The sequence below is a fragment of the Ahaetulla prasina genome, chromosome 1, assembly GCF_028640845.1.
Source record: "Ahaetulla prasina isolate Xishuangbanna chromosome 1, ASM2864084v1, whole genome shotgun sequence".
NCBI lineage: Eukaryota > Metazoa > Chordata > Lepidosauria > Squamata > Colubridae > Ahaetulla > Ahaetulla prasina.
The window spans coordinates 78,765,722-78,791,742 of record NC_080539.1 but is presented as its reverse complement, the minus strand read 5'-3'; the positions used below and the strand labels follow the sequence as shown (position 1 = coordinate 78,791,742).

The 26,021-nt window shown below is 37.1% G+C and overlaps 2 protein-coding genes across 2 annotated transcripts; one reads left to right on the top strand and one right to left on the bottom strand.

Annotated features, from left to right (window-relative positions):
• Positions 1-782: 782 nt before the first annotated feature.
• On the top strand, positions 783-8,139 carry LOC131189274 (cytochrome c oxidase assembly protein COX20, mitochondrial). Its single transcript, XM_058165348.1, has 4 exons — positions 783-1,151; positions 6,459-6,570; positions 7,214-7,277; positions 8,009-8,139. Exons 1-4 carry the CDS (start codon positions 1,122-1,124, stop codon positions 8,127-8,129), a joined length of 327 nt encoding a protein of 108 aa, XP_058021331.1. The 5' UTR covers positions 783-1,121; the 3' UTR covers positions 8,130-8,139.
• Positions 8,140-12,473: 4,334 nt separating this feature from the next.
• Positions 12,474-24,716, bottom strand: HNRNPU (heterogeneous nuclear ribonucleoprotein U). Its single transcript, XM_058165338.1, has 14 exons — positions 23,871-24,716; positions 23,132-23,243; positions 22,974-23,047; positions 20,274-20,413; positions 19,475-19,574; positions 18,415-18,527; positions 17,583-17,846; positions 17,247-17,366; positions 16,579-16,707; positions 16,104-16,272; positions 15,401-15,646; positions 14,689-14,894; positions 14,056-14,127; positions 12,474-13,920 (listed from the first exon to the last, which is right to left on the bottom strand). Exons 1-14 carry the CDS (start codon positions 24,538-24,540, stop codon positions 13,867-13,869), a joined length of 2,469 nt encoding a protein of 822 aa, XP_058021321.1. The 5' UTR covers positions 24,541-24,716; the 3' UTR covers positions 12,474-13,866.
• Between the last annotated feature and the right edge of the window lie 1,305 nt (positions 24,717-26,021).

Genomic DNA, 26,021 nt, shown 5'->3' with positions numbered 1-26,021 from the left:
AAACTGATATTCTCTAGATCAAAGGTCTCCAACCTTGGCAGCTTTAAGACTTGTGGACCTCAACTCCCAGAATTCCTCAACCAGGTTTGCTGGCTGAGGAATTTTGGGAGTTGAAGTCCACAGGTCATAAAGTTCCCAAGTTTGGAGACCCCTGCTCTAGATACACTGCACTACAACTCCAATTTTCAAGCCAGAAAGTCTATCATTCCTAGACTTCTATGTTACTGATAGTTTCTCTAGTCATTCTATTAATACACAACGGAGGGGGGGGGCTTCTAGTGTTTTTAACTTTAAAAAATGTATATATATAAAAAGATTTAACCAGTATGATGAGATTATGTAGCTAAACACAGGACAGGCATGTTTAACAGTGAAATTTACTCGATTATTAAACGAAAGCAAAACACACAATACTGTGTCAAATAATGTGTGCATCAGTGCAGCCTCGGGTTAGACAGAGTATTAAAATGTTTAAAACTATCCCTCTGCAAGATAAAACCCAGTCCCCAAATGTTTGCACTATTAAGATTTCTTCTCAGTTTAGCTTTCGAAATATTCCCGCGCTGTCCTGAGAAACCCGTCCTCCTGAGAATGCATAGAACGAAATGGGGAACACAACCTTCAGTATACGGAACGTCTCAATGAGTTCAATAGCATTTGCTCTACTGGGGATTATAGCTCCTCCCCCACCTCCAAGCGTGCATCATGCTTAACTTCCCCGCTCCTCTCCTATTTCTTAGCATGCCTTTTTCCCGCCCTCTCCCAGCTCCACCTTGAGCGCTCAGAGACTGAAACGCTACACAGCAGCGCGCGGGAAGGAGCGCGAGCGCGAGCGCGTGCATGCAGACGACACGCGCGCGCTGCTCCGTGACCCATCTCACTGAACAAAGGATTCCTGTTCGCAATCTCTAGACCTAAAATGGCGTCAGTTCAATATTCCAGCACCATAGAGATAAAGGAGAGTTAGTTGGTGGGGGAGGTGGACGGGAAGGGCGAGTGGGTAGAGCGGCTGGTTGTTGTTTTTTTGTGTTTTTTTTGTTTTAGCATAAGGCCTCTCTGCCTATCGCGGCATTCTGACTCGCTGGTCGTAGTTCTGGGGGAAAAGCCCTGGGGCTTGTCTGATGATGGCGACGGAGGAAGAGACTAAGAAGGTAAATGGAGGTGAAATCTTCTTTAGAGAAAATCGCTTCTTCGCCGAATTGCTTCAAACCACCCCGAAGGGCTCGGTTGGTCGAAACGTACCGCCTTTCCAATGTGAATAGCCACTTTCTCAAGCAGTCCAAGCTAGGCGAATCTTCTCCCTGTCCAGAGATACACAGTAGTTCTGAACACGAAGGTTTCGTTGACTTCTCGTCTCCTCCTTTTGACAGCTAAATGTAGGAGACCTGGATTTAATTTTAATCTGCCAAATCTCCTTAAAACGACAGGCTGCTTTTTTCCCCCCTTACACGTTGGGCTGGTGACAGTTGCTTCTGGAAATGCCATTGCACCCAAGCGACTCTGTTTCAAAATAACAGCCATAATCCCCTGCTGCTCAGCATTGTTTTAAATGGGGTTTGGCTACCAGTAGGAAAGAGCAAAAATGAAAAATGATAGTCAATCTTAACTGAATCAATTGTGTTCGTTGATACAAATCAACAAAATTGTATTTTGTTGATACAAAAGAGAGCTGTGAAGATATCTACAGTCCCCTCATAACCTGGACATACATTGTTTCAACTTCTACCCTCAAAAATATGCTATAGGGCACACCAAAACAACAAGACACAAGACCAGTTTTTCCCCCAATGGTATTACTCTGCTTAACTAATTCTCTAATTAACAATACTGTCAAATAATTTACTAAGACTGTATTACTATTATTATTTTCTTCCTTACTAGTATCTACTTCTTCCCACTTATTACTATAACCATGTTGCTTGTATCTTTCAATTATATTGTTTTTATTTGTTTCCTAGTACAATTTAATAGCTTATTAGTAACCTTGACTATCACTAAGTGTTGTATCTTTTTAAGCTTGATGAATGTGTTTTATTCTCCTTATGTAGACTGAGAGCATATCCACCTAAAACAAATTCTTTATGTGTCCAATCACACTTGGCCAATAAAGATTTCTATTCTATTCTATACAGACATACAAAGTGTAGTAGTAAAAATATCTTAGGGGGATATCATCCCAATTATTCTGATGTTTTAAAAAATGTCCAAATGTACTTGATATTTTTCCAAAGAACAAACATTTGTTATGAAGAGAGTTTTTATAAAATAAAATATGCTCGGCATTCTGGTAATTTAAATTCTTAGTGGCTGTTACATGGTATCAGACTTTTAAAGGATCTTTCTCCTCTTGGGAAAGTATCATCCTTAATAGAATAGAATAAATTTTTTTATTGGCCAAGTGTGATTGGACATGCAAGAAATTTGTCAGTGTACGTAAAAGAAAAGATATGTTTATCAAGAATTCTAAGGTACAACATTTAATGACAATCATAGGGTACAAATAAGCAATAAGGAAACAGTATCAATATAAATCGTACAAGCAACAAAGTTACAGTCATACAGTCATAAGTGGAAGGAGATGGGTGATGAGAACGATGAGATTAATAGTAGTGCAGATTTAGGAATAGTTTGACAGTGTTGAGGGAATTATTTGTTTAGCAGAGTGATGGCGTTCGGGAAGAAACTTTTTTTGTGTCTAGTTGTTCTGGTGTGCAGTGCTCTGTAGCGTTGTTTGGAGGGTAGGAGTTGAAACTGTTTATGTCCAGGATGTGAGGGGTCTGTAACTATTTTCACAGCCCACTTTTTGACTCGTGCAGTGTACAGGTCCTCAATGGAAGGCAGGTTGGTAGCAGTTATTTTTTCTGCAGCTCTAATTATCCTCTGAAGTCTGTGTCTTTCTCGTTGGTTGCAGAACCAAACCAGACAGTTATAGAGGTGCAGATGACAGACTCAGTAATTCCTCTGTAGAACTGGATCAGCAGCTCCTTGGGCAGTTTGAGCTTTCTGAGTTGGTGCAGAAAGAACATTCTTTGTTGTGCTTTTTTGATGACGTTCTTGATGTTAGCTGTCCATTTTAGATCTTGCGATATGGTAGAACCTACAAATTTGAAGGTTTCTATTGTTGATACTGTGTTGTCTAGTATTGTGAGAGGTGGATGTACGGAAGGGTTTCTCCTAAAGTCTACCACCATTTCTACGGTTTTCAGTGTATTAATATAGCATATGTATATTTTAAAATGTGTAAATGTGTTTATTTGTATGGTGATAATGTATTACAGGCATATCCATACAGCAGTGCTAAATATAGACAACACATATCTATCACAACATTCTGCTCAGAGTAAGAAATCTTATGCATAGTATAGAAAGGAAATGACAAGTGAAGAAATTAAAGTCAGGAGACATGAAAAAAATGTAGTTACATCTAATTTATTATAAAAACATAAGTAGTGCGAGGGTGGATTGGATCCTTGGCCAATCTAGTCCAGTAGTCTCTTCTCACAGTGGCCAACTGACAGCAAAAGGAACCCCATTAGTTTCCCAGCAGATAGCTTTCAAAGACAGGTATAGTGTCCATCACGTGCTAATAGCCGTTGATTGTCTGACTTCCATGAATTGGTAAACCTTTTTTGAAGCCAGACACACTGGAAGTCACCATCATATCTCATAGTAGCAAATTCCAAAGTTTGATTACAGTTGTGAACACCATCCACTAAATCCATATTTTCTGTCCTGGCAATTAATTGTTTTCTCCACATCCATATACCATTTCCTGTGTGACCTTTGGTTCTGAAAACTTTTTGCCTTTTTTTTTTGCGCAGATCGTATTAATTCCATAGGACTATAACTTACTCCATCTTCCCATTCTTCTCAACCCTTTGCTATATCTTTACATGCACAGATACATCAGTAGTGGGATTAAAAAATTTTTTACTATCAATTCTGTGGGCGTGCCTTGGTGGGTGTGGTGTGACTTAGTGGACATGGCTTGGTGGGCATAGGAGGGGAAGGATACTGTAAAATCTCCATTCCCACCCCAGTCCAGAGAAGATTACTGCAAAATCTCCATTCCCACCCCAATCCAGGGGAAGGTTACTGCAAAATCCCCATTTCCTCCTGATGAGCTGGGACTCAGGAGACAGAATTTCCACTACCAGTTCTCCAGAACTGGTCAGAACCTGCTGAATACCACCTCTGAGATACACACCATACAGTTGCAATTCAATTAAATTCTCATTCATTCTTTTGTACAATCAAACCTCCACAACGTACTTACTTTTATATTCAGCTCATATTCATAGCTGTTTTTGTTTTACTATACACAGTTTTTAAGTAAAGAATCACAGGGCTGAAAGGGACATTAGAGTTATTCTAGCTCAACCCCCATCCCACCCAAGGGAGGAGTCTTATTCCATCCCAGACAAATGGTTGTGCAATATTTTCCTGAAAACCACCAGTGATGGTAAGTTGCACTCACAACTCCAGGAGGCAATTGTTCCATTGACTAATTGTTCTCACTGCCAGGAAGTTTCTCCTTATTTCCCGGTTGGATTTCTCTCTGACTAGCTTCCAGTTATATACATGTTATAGATTCTACCCTATCTAACTGCTTTCATTTTTATTTTTTCCCTGACATATTCAACTCTCAATTCTATATAACAAAATGGGGAAAGCTTTTTCCTATATACAGCCATTTTTGTTTCTATCAACAAATGTTTATTCCTTAATGCAGATTTCATGCTACTCCTAATTTTCCTACCAGCATTAGCACATTTTAAAGTTTTCTCCATCTATATTACGGTAGAAAATTTATGAAAACTGACTGTTAATATGACCAATCATCACCTTCTGCAACCTATCCGCCAAGAAAGTAATATTAGAGCGATCCAGCTCATGATCTACTTAATATCATCAGAGACCACTTGTAAATCAATAGAATCAAAGGAAACGTATTTCCTGTATCCAAATTAAGTTTAATAATCTCTGAAAAATCTACAAGTAATATATGATGAATGAGTTTTATTTGTTGCAATAGTTGTTTACTGTTCAGTTTTTCCTGTCTTTGTTGTTCAGTAAAAAAGTTGTTTTCCTGTTATGCTTAACTATAACAGAGGTTGATGTCTTTTTTGAAATTGGATCAGGGTTGAAATCTAAAAATTTTCCCTACCGGTTCTGTGGGCATGGCTTAATTGGTGGGCGTGGCTTGGTGGTCAGATGACTGGGTGGGCGTGGCCAATAACAATAAATAATAAAAATAATAAACAAAGTATACAAAACAATAAGAGGTACCAAAAACCAACTTTCACATTTTACACACACACAACACAACACAACTGACTTACACACAATGTAAAAGCAGCTGCACTTCACCCAAAATGGCCCCTGCAACAAGCAGGAACCTCACACTTTCACACTTTACACACACACAACACAAGTGACTCACACACACACACACAAAATGCCACATACAGTTTTGTGAAATTTTGTGTGTTTGTGTAGTTAGAGTGAAATACTACAGAAACACACCAAATCTCAGAAAGCTGCACAAATATTTTATTATTTTCTTTCTTTATTTTTTTAGATCAGGGGTCTCCAACCTTAGTAACTTTAAGGTTTGTGGACTTCAACTCCCAGAGTTCCTTAGCCAGCAAAGCAGGTAGATTGAGTTGAGATTGAGAGGAGATGGATTTTAGGCAGGCATAGTCAGTTGATTACAGTAGCTGAAGTAAAGCATGAAAGGAGCAACAATTTTAGGTAAGTGAGGAGGGGGCATTGGGTGGGCATGGGTGGGGGCTCTTGTAAGTGGGGGCTATTAAAAAATGATTTTAAAAGCCTGTGAGGATCAGGAAACTCACCTGGGATCGCCAGAGGGAAAAAAGATTTTAAAAGTTCCTCTGATGATCTCAGCTGAAGTTCCCTCATAGCAGCCCAGAACCTCTTAAAATAATTGTTTTAACAAGCTCTTCGGCTGAAGAGGTTGTAGAAAACATGTTTTTAAAGGTTCTGGTGATGAGGAACTCATCTGGGATCGCCAGAGGAGACTTTTAAAACCGTTTTCCCCCCCAACCTCTTCAGCCAAAGAGGTTCTTAAAAAAAAGAGTTTAAAGGCTCTGCCGATCTCAGCTGAGCTACAGGATCCTCACAGGTTTTTTTTTTACTTTTAAAGGCATGTTTTCAGCTGAAGAAAAACTGCTTTTAAAAATAATTAAAAAAAAAACCTCTGCTGATGGTGTGGCTCAGCAGAGGCAGGGGGCGGGGCCAGGGATTTTTGCTACTGGTCCTCTGAACCACCCGCCACAATCGCTACCGGATCAGGCGAGCTGGTCTGAACCGGGAGCATTTCACCCCTGAATTGGATCTTAAATTATTATTCAGATAAATTGTTCTTGTTCATTTTAAAATTACATTTATTGATCCCAAAGTATATCTTAACTATAATGTATTTAATTTCTTTTCAGTCCTTTCTCCAGGAAATGCTGGAAATTCATAAAATTCCTTGTGCTCGAGAATCATTTCTTTATGGAATATTGGGCGGTCTAGGTGTAGGGCTTGGACACTTTTTGGCAACTAGTAAGTAAAAAATAAAGACTTGTTAACATATAAATTATATGAGATTGTGTGTAAAGTTTTATTTTTTTTTAATTTTCCCATCATACTTTCTCACAGATTACTATTTGCCATCTATGCACATTTTAATAAACACAGTTTATACATCTTTCAAAGCTTCTGTCACTCTGCATTCCTTCCTAGAAAAAGTGCATATTGTCAACAATCCCTAAGCTTAGAATATTGGCAGTAAACTTTAAACTTCTAAATGTTAATTAATTAAAATTAATAGTAAAAGAATAATTTAGTGATCAAATTAATTGTAAAAGAATAATTCAGTGATCAATCTGTTGCAGTTATTAACTAGTCTTATTTCAATACAATTTGGATGTTTCCCATTCCTCCTTTATCAATTTAATATGCTCTTTGTGCTTTCCAAATAATTGTTCTGCAGTGATGATCTCAGGTTTAATGCATAGTTCACTAAATCCCATTCAACTAAAATAAGTATTCCAATAATGATCTATTCTATTGTTACCTTAAACTTCAGAAATAACTTCATTTTGGATTATGTTTTACTGCGACTCCTATATTCCTATATTCATGTTATTGCTGCCTTATCAATACATATTCACTGTGAGTAAAATAACTCTTTTCTCATCATCAGGCAAAGTGAGACGATCCTATAACTTGGGAGTAGGAGGTTTCTTTGTGACGACGTTAGGATGCTGGTGGGTATAATTCAAAAATTATGATAGCTTACTGTTTTAAGATTGATCATGCAAATATATTTTTTCTACACTTTTATTAGTAATCACACTTGGTACTTATTTACTAATTATCAGTTGTAGTAAGATTTCCTTATAACCTGGAAAAGTTGTACTTTCCATGCATCAGTCCGAATTTATATCCAGTTGGCCTCACTGGCAATGACCAAATTTTCTTCCATAATTTCCATATAGAACTTGGTTGATTTCATAATTGGCATCGAATTGTGATTCCAAAATAGTTTATTGTGAGCCACCCAGAATTGTTGTTTTTGATTGGCAACCATACAAATTTTTTAAACTAGGTAACCAAGAAGCTTTTAAAATTTCAAACTAGTTGCTGGTCTTTAAAAAAGGCAATGAAAAAAAGAGTAGGCATGTCTACTGTTTTTTTGTGTAGGCATAATGGGGAAGGCATTTGAAACAGCTTCCATGGCAAGTACTGGTGGAAGTCTGATGTTTTTGGACTGACACAAAACAAATATATAAATATGAATGGCAATAAAATATTTTTGCATAAAGGAGAGAGAAAAATGTTATGCAACATGTGTTAAGTTTAATGTATGTCAGTCTGACAAAAGCTGAACTTCTGTGAAAAAGGGATCATGCTTTTTTCCCTTCTTAGTTTTTTTAATTGTATAAAGCAAACAAAATATAAATAATAATGCAAGTGATAATCCTGTGCTTTTTTAAAGGTTCTATTGTAGATACAACAATGCAAAACTAAGGTTTCAGCAACGCATGGTTCAAGAAGCGATAAAAAATAAGATACTGTTTGAAGGCACTCAGTTTGATCCCACAGAGAAAAACAAATAATGAAAAAGAGTAGGCATGTCTACTGTTTTTTTGTGTAGGCATAATGGAGAAGGCATTTGAAACAGCTTCCATGGCAAGTACTGGTGGAAGTCTGATGTTTTTGGACTGACACAAAACAAATATATAAATATGAATGGCAATAAAATATTTTTGCATAAAGGAGAGAGAAAAATGTTATGCAACATGTGTTAAGTTTAATGTATGTCAGTCTGACAAAAGCTGAACTTCTGTGAAAAAGGGATCATGCTTTTTTCCCTTCTTAGTTTTTTTAATTGTATAAAGCAAACAAAATATAAATAATAATGCAAGTGATAATCCTGTGCTTTTTTAAAGGTTCTATTGTAGATACAACAATGCAAAACTAAGGTTTCAGCAACGCATGGTTCAAGAAGCGATAAAAAATAAGATACTGTTTGAAGGCACTCAGTTTGATCCCACAGAGAAAAACAAATAATGAAAAAAGCCACTAGTTTTGGCAATGCCATTAAAATATTTTGTACTGATTATTTACTGTACCTTACTGTATTTTGATAAAATATTACTTGTATTGTAAAATTCAGTTTTCATTCATTTTACTACTGGTTTGTATGTAAATATGCTGCTTTGAGCATGGCAGAAATTTTCCAAAGTGACATTCTAGCAGTTTGTTCTGATGAATTAAAAATATAGCAACAGCACATTGAAAGCTTTATCCATTGGACAAAATAGCCAAAACTAAAGGACAGTAGTGGTTATAGTACTTTGATCTTAATGAAGTACAGCATTTTTTAAGTTTCTCTCAGCTATTGCCTCTGAGCACAATTCTCCTGCTGTTCTCAGTACCTAAGAAATGGAATAGCAGTTTGCTTGAACTCATGCTACGAAGTACAAATATATTTCGAATGCTAGAATTTTTGATCATGCAAAATATTTACCGAATTCTGTTAGCCATACCTTTGCTCTGCAGATTTCAGTCTTTCTAAATTGGTATACTGTATTTCAGTTTTTTCCTTTTCAGAATTTTTCATCTGCAAAAGTACAGTGCCTGAGGCCTTTAGTTTCTAAGAATTGTCACTTGATTTATATAGTAATGCACATGGTTTTTTTATTTGAAACATTTCCACTGATGAGAACCATATGATGTAGCTAATGAGCTTGTGCCAGTCAGTCCTTCAGTCATAATTTGTGCAGGCTTTGCATCAAGCTGGTGTATGCATACATGATCACTTTTTAAAAATTGGCATTCTGCTATAAAGGATCCAAAATAGTTGAAAAATTTTACCAAAATGTACTAGAATATATTGTTACTGATCTCTTAATGACCCACTGACCTCTAGAATCCTATTGCTAAAAAAGCAAATGATTGTCTCCTTTCCTTAATTTTAATTGAAAAAATGTATACCTAGTAGAAAAACTGTTTAATTGCGTATTGGTGTAGAATGTATTTGTAAAGAACACAGTATATTAATAAATGTATGCTTTTAATGCGGTACCTTTTTCCAATGAAGTCTGTCCAAGTGCACTGAGAAATCATATAGTAAATATCTAGCAGAAGCTGCCGAGTTTCTTTGCCCAAGTCATAAAGTTGCAACCATGGAACTTTTTTATATATCCCAAATTCTGTAATGACTAAATCTTAAATGAGGTCATTGGTACTCTGAGCTTGTTTTCTTGCAGACTTTAATTACCCAAATTAGGTAACCTCATCACTGATGTCACCTAGTTTGGGTAATGAAACAAGCAAGCTCAGAGAACCAAGGACCCCTCAAATATTTTCCTTCATTGGTAAAACTTAAAACCTACTTAGGCTCAACTGATTTTTGGCGGGGATTGTAGACTGTCAATTGAAAATATAGTAAGTTTTTTTTCTATTCATGTCCATCACAGTTCTATAGAGCTTATATCAAATTTCAAAATCTGCCTGGATTTCCCAAGTACATAGCTATCCACAGAGACTAATACTTGTCTCCCCAAATATAAAACTATTTTTATATTTTTGAAAATAGTAAAATATTTTGAAATACCTTGCTTCATCTTTGAATATTTTTTTTTTGAAATTTTAAGTTTGATTTTTTTCTATGTCAGCATCCATTTTAAATCTATCATCTTCTTATGGTTCAGTAAGAAGTGTTCCTAGATTTGTTTAACAAGGCAGCCAACCAACCCTATTTTATTTACTTAATTTTGTATGATCTCAACAACTTAAAACATTGACTCTAGACAGCTTACAACTATCAGTGAAAATCAAACTCAATCCAAATTAAAAGGCAAATAATCACTAATAGGTGATTTTATGCAGCAGCTTGCATTCCATTCTATTATTTTCCCAAACCTGGGAAGTACATTTAGCCAGGTTATTGGTCCAAAGTCACGCAGCAAACTTTTTGGCTGCAAATGAGACTTGAACCAGGGACTTCCCAGCCCCAATTGACTTTAACTCTTATATAGCACTAGAACATGGCACGAAACACACTCCAGGACATTTTGAGGAGCCTGGTCCATTTTGTTATAAACGCACTGTATTTGGGAACCTAGGAAAAAAGTAATTAGTTAATTCCCTTTTCAGCCAAAGTTGTAAACTGATAGAACAATACTTATGTTCTACATTTTGGGTTTTAGTCCTTGGCCTATTAGGAACCTGGCTGTACAATTGGAGGCAAGTAGCAGTTGAGCAAGCAAAACCTAATTTTCCCAAGCTGTGGAAAAATTATCTTCCATGAAACCAATCCCTGCTGTCAAAAAAGGTTGGGGATCGCTGGCCTACACTTGTTACTTATTTTGAAAATATATATGGCAGCCTATCTGAACTATAGCTAACGAAGCATAAAAGTTAACATATACAAAATAAATATGACTGGTAAAATATGTATCTGCACCAAAACTAAAACATGTAGCAAAATACAAAGAGGGACTTGTTAGCATCTTGGCCCTAAAGCCTGAAAGCAGAAGCATGGTTTTCAGGTTTTCTGGGAAGCCAAGAAAATTGGGACCACCTGAAATTCAGCAGGAGCCTTTTCCACAAGGAAGACTTCTAACAGGCTCTGTGCCTTTTAGGTCCCACAAGGAATTACTGTTTCATAGAAGAGACCTGGAATATATGTACGCTGCCAGATCTGGTAGAACAGGAAGAAATCAACTGGTGATAATACAGTCCCTCACAGTTGTTTTGGCCTTGTGCTGTGCAGGGTTTAAAGGCAACAACCAGCAATGCATTCAGAAACTTGTTGGAAGCAAGTACAGTGGCAGAATGCCTGCACTGCTACTTTCTAAACCAGTGGTCACCAACCAGTGGTCCATGGACCACTGGTGGTCCGTAAGAAAATTTTGGTGGTCTGCAGAAAAATTATTTGCATTTTTTATATTGCACTAAATACCATTTAAAAAAAAAACATATTAGTGGTCCTCGGGATTTAAAATTATGAATTTAGTGGTCCCTGAGGTCCGAAAGGTTGGTGACCCCTGTTCTACACTACCTTGTTTTTAAAAACGTTTTTCAAGTGCATGCCCAGAGAATGCATTGTAATAATCCAACTAGGAAACAACTAAGGCATGAAATGATCTGGACATAGGACCAACATGTGCTGCACAAAGTGGATATGTGCAAAGATCCACATGTTCATGTTGGCACCTGTTCCTTAAGCCAAAGCCAAGAGAATTGTGAAATTAGGTAGTGTGTACACTCATAAAATAGCTTTCCCCCAAACCTTTTTTTCAAAAACTAAAGTAGCTTTCTACTGTCCCAAAGGGTCTTTTTTTTTTACGACCAAACGTATCCTTCACAAAAAGTTATTTTCTTTACAGAAAACCAATTTTGATATTATCATGTCCACGGATATCATATTGCGTACCCTCATATATGCAGATTTCTTTATAGAGTAGTTTCCTAGTAAAGCAAATCTAGGAATAACTTGTTCATATTAATAAATATTGTAGGAATAATACCAAGTCTGAACAGAATGCATGCACTAAGCTCCCAAAAATCCATCCAAAGCATCCCAAAATCTTTCTTAGCCCAAATACAAAGGGGAGAGGAATAGAAGGGAAAGGCACAAAATACAACAAATAAATTAGGGAGAAATGATTCTCAGGCGTGCCTAAAATTTATTAAGGCCAAGTGCATTTTGGGAAACAAATCTTTTTTCAATCAAAATAAATTCTATTACTTGTTTTCAAGGACATCAGTATTTTGCTGAAAGCTATTAAAATCTATGGATAACATGTTTCCCAAGAACTAGAAATGCTGAAGATAGTACATGCAAACCATGACTGCCAACTTAATGGAATTCACGATAAAATGCACAAAAATGTCCACTTTCATTTTACTCCTGTTAAATTCAATTATTCACTTGTACCCACCCTCCCAAAGCAATTCTTTTCTGCAACTAATTTCATCTACCGTATATTACACTGCAGTCACCAGTTCTGCAAAATTCTGGTAATGAAGCTAGGAGTTTAAGCACTATCGGTGGACATAAGAAAGCCATTATCAGCTTTAGTGTAGTAACTTGCAACACAGGAATTCAAATTGCAAAAATAATAAACAGGCATATTCCATATTTTCTATTAAAAATGACAATTTGTGTAGGATTCTCTCCCCTATATCATAGGATGTGGAGAGCATACATTTTGAACCTTCTCAGAAATCAGATTACTTTAAACATTGAAGCTAACTGTTCCATTAAAGGGATTTTAGACCAATGTGGTGAGAATCCCAGAGTAAGGGTAAAATGATTTTATTTTATTGCAAACAAACGGCTAAAGTTAATTTCTCCACCCACTTTCTTTAAAGTAAATCAGCAGGCTAAGGAGACACACCCATCTGAAAACTAACATGATTAAAAATTAGATATAAAATGGGTGAATCACAATTTCATTCGTTTACAAAATGGTGGAGTATACTACTACAAGCACACTAAATACACAGTATTTGTGGGGAAAGGGTTACAGACACACAGCTAACTTCATATAGATCCCATTAGACAACTGGATTTACAACAAGTTTGTTTAATAAGAAATGGGCAGAGCCAGCTTTTTCAGAATCAAAATGCAGAACAATGGAAAAAGTTGATGGTGTGTACCTTCACAAGTTGAGCCTCTACAGATAAATGCAACCAGGTCAGATGTGCACTCCACCATCACTATTTAGCTTTAAGGTTTTGCCTCTTCAAAAACATTGCCAAATTAAAAAAAAAAAAGAATATCCCTTTCTTTATTGCCAAAAGACTGTTTTGATTTTTCTTCCCTCTTCCATACCTAAAAACTGTGTAGAGAGGATGGAGTGGAAGATGGAGTGTAATGAATGTTATTTACATTGTATTTTGGAGGGGGGGCACAAAAAAGCCTGGTTGCTAAATATTCTGTTTTGATGACTCACGACTGTTTCCTAGAAATTGAGGGGGAGGGGGAGAAAAAATATTTAATCAGAGGACACCAGATACAAAGCAACATTTTACTTTTGTTGTGGTAAAAAAAAAAATCACATTTTACAGATAAAATGTAAGAACCCTGAAATACTGACACATTCGCTCATCGTGCACAATGCTGAGGTTCTTTTAAGATTCACTTTAAAACTGCAATTAAAAATGTACAAAAAAAAAACAAAACAAACCAAAATCCAAAACCCACAAAGCTTCTAAAAAAGGAACCTGCAGGCACTTCCTCTTGTGGAATGTTTAAAAAGTTAGCCTACTAAAGAAAACAGTCGATTTCTTGTGAAGGTTTTGAAGAAATATGGATCAGTTCATTTTTATTTGGGAATTCAATAATATCCTTGGTGGTAATGCTGACTCCATGGCTTCTGACCCCAGAATTGCTGAAAAAGAACAAAGAGAACATACTGTTATGTCAAATTCAAGTTTATGGTTTACTTAGGAGTCTTATAAAAAGAAAGAATGAGGTATATGCAAACAAAAATTATGTTTTATTTAAAATTGAGAAGCATACTTACACCCTGCTGCCACTGGTTGTAGCCCTGAGATTGATTTTTGTAGCCACGATTGTTTCCCCTTCCTCTGAAATTCTACAGCAAAACAAGAAATGGGTTAAATTGGGTTATCTGTTGAACACTAATCTCTGGCAATCCAATCAAGTTGTTTTAGTTGCGAAAAAGTTTTTGTACTCCAGCTAGATATAATTTCTAAGAAAATGCTTAATTTATTACTAAGAGCATGTTAAAATGTACTATTTTTAAAAATACCTGACTCAACCTACAAGTTAACAGTTTATGACTAGATTCATTTAGCTTAATAGCCATTATTTGGGGGTGGGGGGAAGGGATTAGGAAACAACTGATTGCACACTTGTATTAACATTAAATGTGGCTAGTGCTCAACTGTTCTTTGGACACATTTAAGTTATATGACTATGTCTTAATCATTTGGAGTCTTCATTACAACTGCACACAAAACAGCATTAAAAATAAATGAGTATGGATATCATTCCTTGATTACAGATCAGTAACAGGCTCCTTCAAGTTTAGTTATCAGAGCAACATACTACTTATAATTAAATTTAGATTGATTACTGAAAGCAAATTATTCAAGAAAATAAGACCATCTTCTTGGTTATAACAACACATTACCTGATTATAGTTCCCTCTGTTGGGCATTCCACCTCTGTTATAATTTCCTCTGTTTGAATAGCCTCCACCGCCGCCACCTCCTCCTCTTACTGGAAAGACAGGACCACGAGGATATGGATAGCCTATGGCTCCACCACTGCCACCTCCACCTCCACGTTGGGGCATATTGCCACCTCTCCTGTTATAGCCGCCACGATTTCCAGGGACTGCGGGAGGAAAATGCTACTGATTCGATGTCTGTGTATTTTTTAAAAAACTATTAACCCAGAAAGGCACACACAATTACAAGCAACTGCTACTCTTTATTGGTTAGCCCCTGCCCAACACCCAGGTTGCCATGAACTTTGCAACTAGATTCCAAACCTCAACTGGCAAACATCTGGAGGACCCCAAATGGAGTTCCTTAAGAATCACTGTAGTGAAAGGAAATGACAAGTCCCAACTTTTTCAGCCACCACCTGTCACTTTCATATTAATCATGAATCAAGACAAACACTCTTTACCAAAGGGATACTCAACAGCTGCATAGCAGTCTTTATCCTACTTTACAAATACTAATACTGCCTTGTGTCTGAGCCTGAGAACTTTCTGGAATTATATATATAGGTAGTTGTAAACTACCTTCACAGCTCTTTTCTTCTTTAGGATCAGGCATTTAAGAGGATTCCTACAATATATGCAACATAGAAGGACAAATTGCACTACTGTCTACCTCCTCCTCTGAAGTTGCCACGCATGTTAAATCCACCACGTCCTCTCTGTCCACCTCTGTTAAACTGGTTTTTACCACTCTTTTTATTACTTTTCTTTGAACCAGTATTCTGCTTTTTTTCTGGAGGAAGGGCCTTCTTGCTTTCTTCTTTGTACTGCTCCAGAAGTTTTTGGGCTTCATCTTTTTGCAACTCTACGTAGATTATTTCATCAAAACATTCTGACACCTCTGGCAGAGTAAAATTTCCTATAAGACAGAGAGCCCTCAATATTCAGTATTTATTTCTGAAATCATCAGAATAAGCCAAAGTTCCCCTCCTATATAAAAGGAATATAAGACAGGTGATCTTCAACTCAAGAGGCTAAGAGCAAGATTCTCGAACACTTGACACATTCTCCCTATAAGGTTGAACTGGGAATACATGTCCACTAAACATGTTCAGCTTCGTTTTCTAGGGCACTTTAATGCCAAGACAGCTTTGTGCATCTGCATGAAGCATATCATGACTGAATAGTGTTAAGGACTGCAGCAGAGGGAACACAATATAGTGTTGTCTTAACAAAGTTACAGAAGTCTTCCAGTTTTTTTTTTAAAGAGGCATTAATTGTTTAAGGCAAGAAATTTTGAATCTTTATAGATTTTACATTACTCCTTTAAACAGATACTCAACATCCTAGAACACAGTATAGATTATGTTCCATGCCTTTCATTTTGAGCACTGCATGCTCTGGAAGATCTTTTCCCTCCACCTCTGCCTTCTTTTGTGTTCTTTGCTTGTAGTCTTCATCTTTTGGGCAAACAACAACTGCTTTGCGCTGGAAGCCTGCAAACAGGCACATTTTTCTCCTCTGCGCAGCTGCAGACACATTTGTCTGAAAAAAATGCAGTAACTTACTACACGTAGCTGTCATTGTTAGAGCTAAGTTAAATTAGTGTGCTTAGATTTCACCTCCATATGTATAATGCAATGAAGTTTACAAGTAGAAGGAAGTTATGTACGTTAGGCTGAGATTCTAGGGTAACCATTTTCCCCGATTTTAACTGTATTTTTGAACATAATTGCTGTAATTTCAACTTTATGCATCAAATACTTATTTCCCACTGAAGTTTAGACTATATACCCCTTACTTAAACTGCAGCTTAATTGCATTAGTAACAAAGAATTCTAGCCCCCATACCTGATCCAGAATAAAGTTCCGTTTCTTACGAGCAGCAATCTCAATAAATTTGCCAAGACACTGAGGCGCTCTTTGAAGCAGTGTGTTAAGTTTTCCAGTGTCAGCCATTTGCCGCTTAAAACCCGCAACCTATAAAAATCAAAGTAGCATATATATCATTTCTGATTTTAAGTTTACTGTGTTATCCATTTTAAGCTTAATAAATTAAAATGTCAAAAATAAAGCCACTTTATCCTTTCACTAAAGACACCAAATCCTAAGAATTAAACATGCTATCCCAATTTATTTTCAAAGTGTCAACTTCATTAGCCAGTTTGCAACATCTTTCAAATCAGAAACACTAATTATTGGAATGTCAAATAAATATCAAAAAGAACTGTCACATCTGAACAGCCAGGATAATTTTACTATTACCTTTCAATCGACAATCTGAAACACATTAACAGCCACATTTCCAAATATAAGAATGAGCAATTTAGTGAATCCCCAACTCACGTGAACAACTGTCCCTCCCCTTTCCAGGAATGTCACATCCTTAATGAAAAGCACACTACAACTGGTAAGACTAGCCAACCAAATGACCTGTAACACTACTGCCAAATTATTTACAACTATCTAAAGTTTCTATGTATAAAATAGTGCAATAAATTAGAACAGTAATATCTCACCATCATTTTGTCCATAATAGTATTTGTTCCAAGGATGTTGTATTTTCCAGGATTATCTGTTGAATGTTTGGTGACCCATGTAGTCTTCCCAGCCCCAGGCAAACCAATCATCATGACCACCTAATGAAAATTTAGTCATGATTTTAATTACAAGGCCTCAAAATAAAACACTTCATTATCTACCCAAATGTTTGACTTCGGTAGGTTTGACTTTGGATAGATAAGCTTGTACTATAATCCTTCAGCATTGCAGGACACAGTAGATAGCATAAAAAATAATCCTTCCTTCTGAAAGCACTAAGTTTTATATTAGTTCAAAAATAGGCTATTACTTACTTCACAATCTTTCTTATGTTCTGGTCCTTTGGGTCCTCTAACTCTATCTTCCAGATTAACATTTTGGATGAATGTATACCCCTCTGGTATGGGAAAATAAGGCTCATCCTTCTGGCCAAAGTTGAATTCCACTGCACAATTATGGCAGAGGACATGTGGGAAAATGGGCCGTTCAGAAAGAACTTCTTTAGGAATTTTGAAAGCAATTCCAAGGTCCTGCCCATTCTTTGAATAAGAGAGTTCCACCTCATCACCATCAAAATTCTGCCATAACAAAAAATACTTTATTAACATAATGGCAAATCTTCAGTAGTTTAAGATATCAGAAAGAAACCTTAAATCTAAACAGATTACTAGTTAAGATTTAACAGTTAATTTTAGACTGAAGGTCAAATAAAGCTGTAACAAAACTAGAGAAACAATTGAGTCTGAAAAATGTTGATCTATACAGGAGTGTTTTGGTTAACTTTAGACAATGCTAAACCTCCTCCCTGACTATACTGTTTCAAAGCGGTTCAGTGCTATTAAGTAAATTCACCAAACAGAAGGAATTAAAACATGAGGTTCCAGATGAAATATATTGTTTTAATATTCATCTCCTGAACATCTCAAATAACTTCCAGTTCAGAAGATTTATTTGTGGAAACTATCTCTGGAATGACATGGTACAAGAAAAAATTCAGCAGACTTGAAAGAAAGGGAATTGATTTTCCAGAAAATTTTTGCTACTGTAATAAAGTTATACAGCTAGTTGTTTCAATTGTTAAAAATTACAAACACACAACAGCAAATATGGAACAAGTACAACCCTAATAAGATAATGAAGACTTACAGCAAAACATCCGATCACATCATTTTCATCAAATTTCTCACCAAAATCTTCAATCTCACAATTGCATGTCTTTATCCCTTTTAATGAGTATCCATAAGAGAATTCCTCCTCACCTAATAAATGTGAACAATTGCAGATGAAGCTTTCAAACTCTAGAAAACAAAAACTTACTACTAATGGCACAAGGCAAATTATAAATTGAAGAAAAGGAGCTATTTTTTGGCAGGGAGGGGTGTTAAAATGCCTATACAATGGAACAAACTCCATTGTTTTCTATCCAATGAGATTTTCTCTTAGCATTCTAAGCCAACCTCTGAAAAATTATTTTTCACAAGCACTCACCAGTAAACCCATTATACTAAAAGGAGCCAAGAAGGTAAATGAGAGAGTAGAGCTAAACTTGACAAAAATCAGTGGTGTTTCTAAGTATTATTACTTGTAACCCTTTCCTTCATGTACTAGAAATTCCTTCCATTAGTATCGTATCCTACATAGAAGAAGCTACACTTTCTATATTCCAATGCAGAACTTCCAAAAGTAAAAATGATTTTTGTTTAAACTTTTTTTGTAACTTGATGTTGATTTTTATAACATTTTAAATCACTGTATTGTGTGCCTTGAAAACCTAACACAAAACATTTCATTTTGACTTGTGAATACAAAATCTAGTTTCAGGTGCAAATCATATCCATGAATATTTAAACTTTGTAAGAACACCAATGCAACTTAAAACGTCAAGACAAAAGTTTTGTATACCCTAACATGTATATAAAATATAGGAGATCACATACAAGTTGCTTCATCTTCCCTTTACTAAGAGAACTGAAGAATAAAATGTTTAGCTAAAAATAGGAGGGGAAGAGGCATCAAAAACAGCTAACTGGCCAACTATCATACGTACACTTAGATAAATTTGTTATATAAATAAAATGTAATTAATGCCAAACAGGCTATAATTAATCAAAGGTTGTTGTTTTAAAAAAAAACACTGAAGTTTGTCCTCTCATCTCAGAATGGTAGGAGCTTAACTCCACAGAAAAACCAGGGGAAAAAATCTTACCAAGCAGCATCCCACTTGTGTTTAGTGACCAGCCAACTCTCACTTCATGTATGTCAATGTCTTTTGTATACAGATGCTTAACAGGAATTTTTTCAGTTACCTATTTTACAGGAAATAGTATTTAGTTTTGCCAATAAAAACGGCTAAAAATATATTATACCACCAGGGATTTCTCTTCAGAATTTCAGCCAAACACACCCATCTTTCCTCCCCACTTTTCATGCTATATGTATATTGAAGATAACTGCTTTTCGAATGGATGTTTTCTTGCTATTTTTGCAAACCTGAATTCAAAGACACATTTCCCTCTTTTGCATGGATGAAGATATTTTGGTTACACAGAAGTCTACATTTTAATTTTAATAAACAGTTGATATTGAATTTAATATTAATCATATACATTCTTCACAAGAGGCAACAATTTGTGTTGCATAAGACGTGCATAAGAGCACAAAAGTGCCTACTGTTCCTGTCCTATTGTTCCCTTCATTATATCAAATTAACATAGATGTTGCATACTTTTACTTATATATATATATATATTTCTTTTATGATGTGTTTTTTTTATGTCGATGTTTGTGTATACTGTTGTGACAAAATGAAATTAAAAAAAATAGTTTCTGGTAAGCTTTTTGTTTAAAAGCAAGCTGTTTATTATATTCTTTATTAATATTAACTAAGCCTGGTACATATTCATAATACCTTCAGATACCAACAAAATATTTTCTTTGCCTTTATGCCTCAGCAAAAACACTTTCAACGTCAATGAGCACCTAACACCACTATTAATTTCACTTACTTTCATCTCAAAACAGACTTTTCCTTTCGAAACTCCATAGGACGCTCGTCCTCCAGCCCAGAGAAAGGCAAAACTTTCCATAGTTAATGAAGAAGCACTAAAACGATCTCTTGAGATTTTAAAGTGTAGGTCACAGTTATCTGTCCCAAAAAAAGGGGGGAAGTGGGGTACAGTTGAAATCTGTTGTAGTACATTCTAAACATAAAAATGAACAATGTCTATGGAGATTCTCAGTTATCCAGATCATGGTTGTCCCAAAGGTACTTTTTTTCAAGAGGCAACTGGACTTTCTGGTTTTTCTTTGAAAGCGAAACATCTTCAAAGAAAAACCAAAGTCCAGTTCCCTCTTGAAAGAAAGAAAAAAACATCTTTGGGACATGAAAAGGAACAGCATCTTTAAAAAATGTGGTTCAAATTATTTTGATTTTAAAACTTGCATGTATTTCTAAATTACCATGGGTAATTTGTAAATTATTTCAGCCCACCTCTCTATAAAAGTTCCAAAACAAAGCAGTAAAATCAATGTTTTAACAATTCGGCTATGGAATAAGTTTTTTTTACTTGTTATTTTAGTTTGTATTTATGTGTATTTTTAAGTGCCTGTGAACCGCCCTGAGTCCCTAGGGAGATAGGGCGGTATATAAATGTGAACAATAAATAAATAAATAAATAAATGTATAGTAAACTTAAATTAAAATTTTCTACATTCAGCTTAGGTATAAAGTGTGCTTGTCATGCATTTAAACAAATGTGGATATAAAATAGATGATCTGCCTATTAGTTGATGATTAAATGACTTGTAAAATTTTCCAAACTTTTTAACAACAATTCACAGAAAGTCAACGTTCAAGTTGCCCTTGTATCAATTATTTCATATCCTTTATTTACAAAGTAGTTACCTTTGACCACGAGCTTTTAATGCTCCGTTAATCAGATTGAGTTCTGTTGAGCATCCTGGATCGATACTCAGATAACTATGCAAACAATTTCAATTAGGTTGCAGTAAGCAAATAATATGCTGCAGTTCCTTATCTGATGTGTGTGTGTGTTCACTAACATGTATCCAGCATAGGATAGTGAACACAACACTAGTAGCAAAATAAATGCCAAAAGTTTGCCAAACTTTCCTTTGGCATATGCTCTTTTGTATGTTTTGCTGTCTAATATAGCAGGAAATTAAAAAGCACACAAGATGGTTTTCAAGACAACTTAGGTATCATGTTAAGCAATTTTCAATGGTGCTTTAAAAGCTTTTGAAGAAAGAACATCAAAATAATCACAAACTTTCCAAATTGATGTTAACCTAGAATATTATAGATATAAAGTCATACACAATAGCTAAAACTAGGTTTCCAAGATAACTTAGAATGTTTGATGACTTAGTTTTTACATTTTTATACCAATCTGTCAATACTGTATGAAATGACAGTTTTCTTTCAGTTTCCAAAAACTTCTATATCATTTTCAACTTTTGGGGTACCTTGTGATTTATAATGGGTACAGAGAAAATATTTTCCATCAATTTCAACAACTTCTGACAGATACTACCGGATTTCATTCAAAGCAACATAATTTGATATTAATGTATTCAGAATATTTTTGCCTTTATTGCCAAACATTGGTCCCTTAACAGGACTTAAGGCCTGTAAATTATACTTATTCAGAACTAAGCCTCCCTGCATCTAGTGGCTCTCTATCCCGAAATCAAACTCACTGTTCATTCAAAACTACAGTGAACATGCAATTGATAGGCTCTTTTATAAAACAGAATTAATAGTTTTCTTCAATAGCTATGTTCCATATACTAGGTACATTTTTTTTTAAAAACAGCTTTAATCACATATCAAGTTAAACCATTCATGGGCAACATAGCATGACAAAACTGAAGGAACCTGCAGCAAAAAAAAATCTGATTTACTATAAACTTGATATAGACACATATTTTAAACTGGTTTCTATCAGTTTACAGTACTTTACAGTTTGCAGGGTTATGTGCTTCGCTCCAGCATTTAATAATACTTTATTATAGCTCTGAAAATGGTACCCACAATATAAAATTCCACTAGCTTTTTATGGAAAATGGTATTTTTAAAAAATTCACCAGTAATTAGTATTTTGCATCATATTGGCTTTGATGGGAATGTATGTTACAATTTCTCTATAACATTAACTTGAATATAGGCAGTTGATATTATTTTAGTTCAAATGTCATAAAAGTATTCGGAATGACTACAGTAAGATTTTCCAAGTAAAGCCCTAAAATATGTCCATTTTATGTGTATTACAACCACAAATCTACATCCATGTACCATTGAATAATTCCTACTAGCTCAAACTTCAGAACGTAGGAGTGATGAAATATATATATTAGAGCTGTGTAGCAACCCACTGTTGAACAGGAAATGATAATTCAGAGACTAATATAGATGCTGGAAACAGTTAATTTTAAAAGATAAAGTTAGGCATAGGTACAAAATACATTCAATCTATACTTATGTATGTTGCACCACTTTCTCATTTGGCTTTTCATCATTATCCCATTTCTAAACAATCTTGATAAATTACAATAGTAAGGGACATTGAATAAAATTCAAATAAAAGCAGAAATTGTACCTCAGGTGTGGTAATAAGCATAAGTAGATCCTCAAAGTCTTACCAAAGAAGTACCTTTTAAGAGACCAGCACATTTTTTTTACTTACAAGTATCAAGACAAACCACTGTGTCATCAAAGTGTTCATCCTCTTCTTCAACAGGTGGCTGTGGTGATTTGGCCCTGATCAATTAAAAAAGGCACTTGAATTCAACTATCAGAAAACATTTAAGTATTTCATTAAAAAAATTAAATATCACTTATTACCTGCTGTATTTGTTTTCTTCAATATATTCAAAATAGCCTCGTCCGTGGTCTTCCCGTGGTCTTTTCACTCCCCTTTTTTTCTCCCCAGGTTTTTGTTCAGACTTAGTTTCCCCTTTGAATTTTTGGAGGAAAAAAATAAAAGTACATTAGAAACTATAGTGGAATGCAAAGGGATAAAAATACTGCTCTGGAAAAGATACGCCCTGCAGCTGACTAAGCAACAACCCATTGCTATATCCATCCACCGCTTTCCGTTTCATTTCAAGAACTAGCCGGCCATTTCGCGACTTCGGGCATCATTTCCGCTCACTAACTTTGGAGGCGGTCCAAAGAGACCTCGTAACCCTCACCCAAAGAAACAAGCCGCTGCGCGAGGCCTACATCGGAAGAAAAGGATTCGGCCGCCTCCATCATACTTCTCGTTTGAACGCGAGCTCACAGGGCCTCGCGAGCGGATGTGACGCAAAGCGCACAAACGCTTCCACACACACCCCCGCCCGTTCCACAGCGCGCCCCAGCGGCTCCTCTGGGTCGCCCTTCCCCCGCGCCCCTTCCTCGTTGCTCTCGCGAAATGGCGCAAGCGCCCCTCCCCCTCCGAAACACGCGGCGCGCGAGGCCTGGAAATCCCCGAAGGACGAGTTACCGCGGCCGCCGAAAGAAAAGAAGATGGCGGCGTTCCCCGACCCCGTGAAGAAGCTACCAACCGCCTCCGCCCATCTGGGCTCCGCGAAGTACTCACCCGCAGGGCGAGCGGGCCCTCCGGGCTTTTGCTGCTGCGGCTGCTGGGTGGGCGAAGCCTGCTTGGCGCCGGGCTGGCCCGAGGATGCAGGAGTAGAAGCCGAGGCCTCCGGAGCGGCAGCGCCCTTGCCAGACGATTCTTTCCCCACGGCGCCATGGCCGTTGGCGTTCCCGCTGCTGCTAGTGGTGGACGCGGCGGCGGCGGCGTCTTCCTCCTCATCTTCCCCCTCCTGAAAGCCTTGGTCGTCGCCGTTCTCGTCGTCTTCTAGATCGTCGGCCGCCTCTTCTTCACCAGCGGCCACCCCTTCACCATTTTCTTCGCCCAACTCCATGCCTTCTTCCTCCTCCTCCTCTCCCTGGCCGCCGAACTCCGCCTCCTCATCGTCGTCGCAGGCCGCGGCCTGGTCGGGGCCTCCGCCTCCCGAAGCCATCAGCAACTGCTCCTGGGCACCTCCGCCGCCCGGAGCGGCTTCTCCCAACTCCTCGATGTTGCCATTGCCGGGCTCGGTGCTGGCTAAGCCCCCTCCACCGGCCTCCTCTTGGTCGAGCGCGGCTTGGAGCCGTTCCATGAGCTCGGCCTTGAGGCCCTTATCGGAGAGGCGCCGCTTCTTCAGCTCCTCCTTGAGCTCGGACACCTTCAACTTTTTCACGTTCACCGGCGAGCAGCTCATGGCGGCAGCGGCGACGGCAGGAACTCGATGCGGTCTGGGCGTAGGCGGCTGGCTCGTATGGCTGCGGCAGCTGCAGAAAGAGATCCGCCTGGCGCCAAATCCTTTCACCGAGGCTCGCGAGGCAGGAACGAGGAGCGCGACTCACGGGCTCGAGCACGTAACGCTACGCTTCGCCCGCCCCCGCCGCGCGCCCCTATGTAGCCTCGCCCTCTTTGCCACACTGCCTTAGCTCGCCTCTCTGCTGGAGACCTACGGTAAACATGGGGCGCTGCAAAAAAAAATAAATCTAAACTGTTCCATGAATTACGGGATAATGCGTAGACTCACTGGATGCTGGGCCCTGTACCTTCACTCAGAAAACACCTTATTGAATTAGATATAATATATTGCTTATGAGTTTTTTTCTAGCAAATAGTAGGCTTTAGGTTATTTTTACCACAGACCGCACATTTTACAGGAAAATTATTTACGACTACATTAAAAAGCATCTGGACAGAAAATGGAAATATAATGGGGCCAAGGATTGCAATGGTGAATCAAGCCATGCAAGAGCATATACACTAAAAGAAAAAGCAGCCTGAATTCCACCTTTGCCCAAGACATTAAAAATATTTCTGTTTCCACTATCTCAGTCCTTCAGTTCAATGATGGTTGAATGCCCTTAACTATGGAACAGTAGCAGTTAAGATGGCTACACTGGTATCTGAAGATCTGCTGATTCCAAAGACTGTCCGTTGCTGCCAAGGATACTAAATTGTAATACCTTACATACTTCTCTGCATATTTTACTCTGAATCTATGCTTTTATTTTAAATAATGCACTTTGAATTCATATTTGATAGTCTGTTGTTTACCACTGTTAGTCAGCACAATCTTTTTATTCTGTAATCTTTAATTGCTCTTTGCATTTGTTGGATTTTATTTATACAGAAGCAAGTTTTGCACATTCTTTAACAAAAGTCAAAGAATAAATTTTTAAAGTCTATTTTTTCTGCTTTCCCATTCTTCATCTCTACCTGCTTTCCAATTTTATACAAGTTATCTTCAGAGATACATAACAACATAGTATCAATTTTAAATATCAAATTCTTAAAATAATTCTGCTTTAATTGGCAATACATGTTCTATCACAGGTATTATAGAGTGAAAGATACACAATGGTAGAAATATATGTACCCTTCCTTCCCCTTAAATGTCCTGGCCTTCAAAATCAGGTGGATGAATCAATTGCTCAGCAAAAAAAAGACAACTGAAAGAAGATGCAGTCACAAACTGCCAGTCTCAAAAACAGTGTATGCTGAATAGTGAGGATGACAGCAAAACAGAGAATTTCAGAAGATGTGAACAGAATCCTTGCCAAAGGTCCAGAGCAACTGAAAGCAGGTCAAGTCACTGGCATTTAAACATTTGGGCCAGGGCACTAGCTATCACCATGTACAGACCCAAGATACCAACTCTTGGAGGCTCATGGATTAGTAGTT